At 32.8% G+C, this 6,405-nt stretch overlaps 1 protein-coding gene across 1 annotated transcript; it reads right to left on the bottom strand.

Moving 5' to 3' along the window:
- Positions 1–3,574: 3,574 nt before the first annotated feature.
- On the bottom strand, positions 3,575–5,017 carry LOC138339369 (uncharacterized). Its single transcript, XM_069290963.1, has 2 exons — positions 4,749–5,017; positions 3,575–3,710 (listed from the first exon to the last, which is right to left on the bottom strand). Exons 1-2 carry the CDS (start codon positions 5,015–5,017, stop codon positions 3,575–3,577), a joined length of 405 nt encoding a protein of 134 aa, XP_069147064.1.
- Between the last annotated feature and the right edge of the window lie 1,388 nt (positions 5,018–6,405).

Genomic DNA, 6,405 nt, shown 5'->3' with positions numbered 1-6,405 from the left:
AACAAGTAAGAGATGTTCACAGATTAGTAATAAATTATAAACCTTTGAACATTTAAAATGGATTAGATATCCGATTCCAAATAAGAAAAATCTTCTTTCTAGACTATATGATGCTAATATATTTTTTTTCAAATTTGATTTAAAATTAGGTTATTCGCAAATTCAAATTTTTAAGGATCATACTTATAGAATTGCGTTAAATGTTCCATTTGGTCAATACGAATGGAACGTTATGCCATTCGGATTGAAGAATGCTCCTTCTGAATTTCAGAAAATTATGAATGATATTTTTAACCCTTATATGGATTTTATAATTGTTTATATAGATGATATTCTTGTTTATTCTAAAACTTTTGAATCTCATATTAAACATCTTGATATTTTCAAAAATATTGTTTTACAAAATGGTTTAGTTATATCTAAAATCAAAATGAGTCATTTTCAGACTGATGTGAGATTTTTGGATCACCAAATTTGTCAAGTAAAGATAACTCCTATTCAGCGATCCATTGATTTTGCATCAAAATTTCCTAATGAAATTAGTGATAAAACAATTTTGAGTGTTTTACCTTTAAATGAAGATTAAAAAGAAAAAATTCTTGATATAATTATCAATGATTTGGTTTTAGACTTTTTTATACAAGGGTCACCATTTTGTAACCTTTCCCTTGTAGATAATGACAGGAAACTGGATATTTCCAGATATTTTTCGGATTTGTACTAATCTATTTGTTCCAATTTTGCAGCATGGGAGATACTGACCCTACGCCATGGTCACAAGTACGTGGTTGTGGAGTAAGAAACCGTGGAGAAGGAAGATCATCCTCTTCTTTACAACAAACAAGGTCGTCATACGACTCTTCCTTTCCTGTTATACAAATAGGAAGTAAAACTCTAATTAATTCAAAGATTGGCGAAGCTTCTTCATCAGCTTCATCTTCTATAAATCTTAAGGATATTCCTAAAGATAGTTCATTATATGAACAAATTCAAGCATATTTGCAGAAAAAGAGCAAGGTAATACCTATGCCTCTTTAGCTACAGAAACTGACCTAGTCAGAGTTTCAAAAGAAACGGCAACAAAAGAAATTATATTTCTTTTAGAGAACTCTAATATTCAGAGAAACATTGAACCTTGGAATATACTCCAAAGGTACCTGACCACTGTAAGATGTGTTCGTTTGATTCGAATCTCTTTCTTCAGTTAACACATCTGCGGAAAATCTGCTTAATAGTGATTTTGGAGAAGTTATAAACATTCTTATCATAATCAGAGATGAAATGCTGAAATTCTGCACTTCCGGTATGACTTAGAATAGATTCATAATAAGTTTGAGTCTTATAAGCCTCTCCAGGGAAGTATAATCCCTTTGTCAGGTACCTTTGGAGTATATTCCAAGGTTCAATGCTTCTCTGAATATCAGAGTTCTCTAAAAGAAATATAATTTCTTTTGTTGTCGTTTCTTCTGAAACTCTGACTAGGTCAGTTTCTTTAGCTAAAGAGGCATAGGTATTACCTTGATCTTTTTCTTCAAATATGCTTGAATTTGTTCATATAATTAACTATCTTTAGGAATATCCTTAAGATTTATAGAAGATGAAGCTGATGAAGAAGCTTCACCAATGTAACGACCTGTTTAGTCGTTTTGAGCAACAAACTTCAATTCTGGAAAAACAGGCTGAGGCGACGGACCAAACAACGATCCGTCATGGGCACGACGGACCGTCACAGGGTCTCGTTTCAAAACACTTAGAAAATCTGAAATTGGGTACTGAAAATCGACTCTCTGAACTTTGTGACGGAATGGCAGGACGGACCGTCACAGACCCTTGGTGGAAATTTGGGTCTCTGAACTCTGCGACGACCTGCAGGACGGATCGTCACAGGTGTGACGGACCGTCACAGGTTGCGCAAATCCCAGGCAGAATTGGATTTCCTTACACGTTTTAAGGGACGTTTTTAGACTATTCCTTCCTTAATTATAGATTTTGTGGGTTTATATTAATAACTCAAATTCTTGGGGGTTAAAAGAGGTAACCCTAAGTTAATTAGTGGGGTATTATTGCCATCTTTTACACTTAATTATATGTTAACTAGTGTAAAAGAAAGAGGGTTTGAATAAAGAAAAGAGAGAGAACAAGGAGAGAGAGAAATTGATCGATCAAGAGGCAGAGGGAATATCAAAGCTTGGGAAATTGCTTGTTGATTCCAATTCTTCGGTGGAGGTAGGTTATGGTTTTCATGCTTTCATAAGTAAACTCTTAATAGTGAATGATATGTATTGGTAGTATTGTAAACCCTACTATATGCTTAATGGTGTGTTTGCATGAATATGATTATGTGATTGTGATAAGATAAGCATGATGAAAATATTGAATCCCAAATCTTGAAAAGAAACTTTAATATACATTATTAATGATGAGGCCTTGGTATAGAAGAAGGCTTGATGAATTAAAGTAATGGGATTGATGATGCCTTGGTATGGAGAAGGCTTGATGATTTACAGAATGATATTAGTGGATCGGAGTGTCACGTTCCGACACATAGTATTAGTGGATCGGAGTGTCACGTTCTGACACATAGTATTAGTGGATCGGAGTGTCACGTTCCGACACATGTAGGGGATCGGAGTGTCACGTTCCGACACATGTAGGGGATCGGAGTGTCACGTACCGACACATGTAGGGGATCGGAGTGTCACGTTCCGACACATGTAGGGGATCGGAGTGTCACGTTCCGACACATAGAATTAGGGGATCGGAGTGTCACATTCCGACACATAGAATTAGGGGATCGGAGTGTCACGTACCGACACATAGTAGTAGGGGATCGGAGTGTCACGTACCGACACAAGAGGAGGAAAGATAATGAATCTTGAAAGATGATAATATACTCAACTTAATATACTTAATTCCCAAATGAGTATGGTGTTGAGGCTTGAGCCCTCATGGATGAACTTGATGGTACTTATTGATGATTATAATACTTGTTGTTGCTACATGTTGAGTTTTATAGTTGATTTACGATAATATTGATATATACTGTTCCCTATTTTGAGTTGGCCGATGATATCTACTCAGTACCCTTGTTTTGTACTGACCCCTACTTTTATGTTTTCTTCTTGTTATTTGTGGAGTGCAGCAAACGTGCCGTCATCTTCGACCCAACAGTAACTCAAGCCAGTCTTCGTCACACCGGATCTTCAGGGTGAGCTAACGCTTCTAGCTTGGACTGGATCTTCTCCTTCATGTCTTGATGCCTTGAACTTCCGGCATGGACTAGTTTCTTATGTATTTTTAGCTCTTAGAAAGTCTTAGAATTAGTAGTTTAAAGTAGATGTTCTTGTGATGATGACTTCCAGATTCTGGGGATAATGATAAGTTTTTGAGTTATAGAAGTTGATTATTGATTTTACTTATGAGTTTAAGTCTTCCGCATTACTTTCTGTTGATATTATATTGAAATGTTAAGGTTAGATTGGTTGGTTCGCTCACATAGGAGGGAAAGTGTGGGTGCCAGTCGCGGTCTGAATTTGGGTCGTGACAACCAATCTTTTAATCAGAGTTTTACTTCCTAACTGTATAACAGGAAAGGAAGAGTCGCATGACGACCTTGTTTGTTGTGAAGAAGAGGATGATCTTCCTCTTCGCGATTTATTCCTCCACGACCACGCACTTGTGACCATGGTAGAGGGTCGGTACCTCCCATGCTGCAAAGTTGGACAAATTGATTAGTATAAATGCGAAAAATATCCAGAAATATCCAGTTCCCAGTAATTATCTGCAAGGGAAAGGTCAGAAAATGGTGACCCTTGTATAAAAAAGTCTAAAACCAAATCATCGATAATTATATTAAGAATTTTCTCTTTTAAATCTTCATTTAAAGGTAAAACTCTCAAAATTGTTATAAGAGTTTTAGCACCAAGAAAATATTGATAAGTAGACATGCTTAACAAATAATTTAGGAAGACAAGAATTCTCTTGATAAAAAGTCAGGAAGTGAATTCTCAGTTCCCTTTTTATACTGAATTTCAAAGTCGAACGGAGCTATATGTTTAACTCTTTGCTTTATTGATTTAACTAGTACAGTAAGATCATTATTCCAAGGTAACATTTTACCTTTCTTTAACCTATCAGTTAAAGGAGCAAGATCTTTAGATAAATTTTTATAAAATGGAGAAATATAATTGAAACTGCCCAAAAATCTTTGCAACATAGTTTTATTAGTAATTTCAGTAGGAAATTTTGATGCAAAATCAATGGATCGTTGAATAGGAGTTATCTTTCCTTGACAAATTTGGTGACCCAAAAATCTCACATCAGTCTGAAAAAGACTCATTTTGATTTTAGGTATAACTAAACCATTTTGTAAAACAATATTTTTGAAATTATCAAGATGTTTAATATGAGATTCTAAAGTTTTAGAATAAACAAGAATATCATCTATATAAACAATTATAAAATCCATATAAGGGTTAAAAATATCATTCATAATTTTCTGAAATTCAGAAGGAGCACTCTTCAATCTAAATGGCATAACGTTCCATTCGTATTGACCAAATTGAACATTAAACGCAGTTCTATAAGTATGATCCTTAAAAATTTGAATTTGCCAATAACCTGATTTTAAATCAAATTTGGAAAATATATTAGCATCATATAGTCTAGAAAGAAGATCTTTCTTATTTGGAATCGGATATCTAATCCATTTTAAAACTTTGTTCAAAGGTTTATAATTTATTACTAACCTGGGAACACCTCTTTCTTGTTCTGCAACGTTATTAACATTAAAAGCAGTACAAGACCATGGAGATTTAGAGGGTTTTATAAGTCCCTTTTGTAATAAACTATTAATTTCTTTTTTACATAAATCAACTGATTCAGCATTCATCGGATAGGGGCGAGATTTCATATGAATATCTGATTCAGATAAAGAATCTTCATATGACAAGGTTACAATATGTTTTTTCATGTCCCAAAAAGCATTTGGATGATCTGCACTAATATCAGCTGCCATTTTTCCAGAAATCAATTTAATTTTTTCTTGTACTTTAGGTGATTGTAAAGACTCTGAAATATTCAGACTATAAATTTCCATTTGTAAAGACTCAATATGTTTTTGTTTAAAATGAATTAAAGAGTTAATATCTCTAGTAATTGGTTTAGTTATGAATTCAAAATTAATGGTATTACCATTATATTTTGCTGTAAATCCTTTTGCATTTAGTTTAGAAAAGGGATATAAAACGTTAATAAAAGGAGTACCAAGTATAATTGGCGGATATAATTGATTTTTAACCAGAAAGAAAAAGTGAGGAATACAAACATTACTCTGGCAAATACAAGTATTAGACAATTTATATTTTATGTCTAAAGAATGATTAGAAGCAGATTTAACAATATGAGTTGTTTTTTCAAAAAAACTTGAAGGAATTAATCCTTCTTGAATACAACTAACATCAGCACCACTATCAATCATAGCAATACTTGTAATTTTAAAATCATTATTAATCAGAATGGTGCAATTTATACAGCAACGATGAGCAATAACAATTTGCATCATTCCCAGAAATTTAGGACTAAGAGATTCATTAATCTCTTCATCTATAGCAGCTTTACCTTTATCAAAAACAGAAATATCTTTATTTTCTAATTAAGAAATACGTTGATTATAAATCAACTGATTTTGTTTCAAAGATTTAATCTCCTTTTTAAGTTTTTCGACCTCATGTTTTGAATCATCAAGAGAAGTATCTCTTACAAAATCTGGTCCTTTATTTTCAAGTCTAGAAAAAACTTCTTGTAAAGAATAAGGACTAGCTTTGTAATTGAAGTTTTCAAAATTTTTATCTTCATTCTTCTTTGGTTTTTCAAAAATTTTTGAAGAAGAGGTTTTTGAAGAAGCCATTTCTAAAATCTTATTTCTAAGATTTTCATCAGAAACATCTTTTAAAAGTTCAATAACATTTTCTGAAGAAATCATTTTAAAAGTTAATTCTTCAAAACATTGTTGCAATTTATCTAAATAAGAATCTTCCATCTGAGATTGCAATTTATAAAATTCATCTTGCCCACAAGAACAATTATCACCTAGACAATCAGCACATTTATTAGTAGCATTATCAACATTATTATCAGTACTATAACCTGAAGAATTACCAGAAGAATTGGAATCTGAATCAGATTCATAAAGTAACTCATAGAATTTATCTTGAGTTGATTCATCCAACTCCAAAGCTTTAAACTTATCAGCCTTACAATTTGTTGCAAGATGACCAAAACGTCCACACTTATAACATTTAATGTTTTTCAAATCTCTTTTGGAGAAATTTCTGGCAAACCTTATTGCCTTCCTATGAGCTTTCTTCTCTTCTTTCTTTTCTTTGTATAGTTTTGAACGATGCC

Source organism: Solanum lycopersicum, chromosome 11 (genome assembly GCF_036512215.1).
Source record: "Solanum lycopersicum chromosome 11, SLM_r2.1".
NCBI classification, from domain to species: Eukaryota; Viridiplantae; Streptophyta; class Magnoliopsida; order Solanales; family Solanaceae; genus Solanum; species Solanum lycopersicum.
Note: the sequence above shows the minus strand (reverse complement) of the source record. Positions and strands in the feature narration are given on the sequence as shown.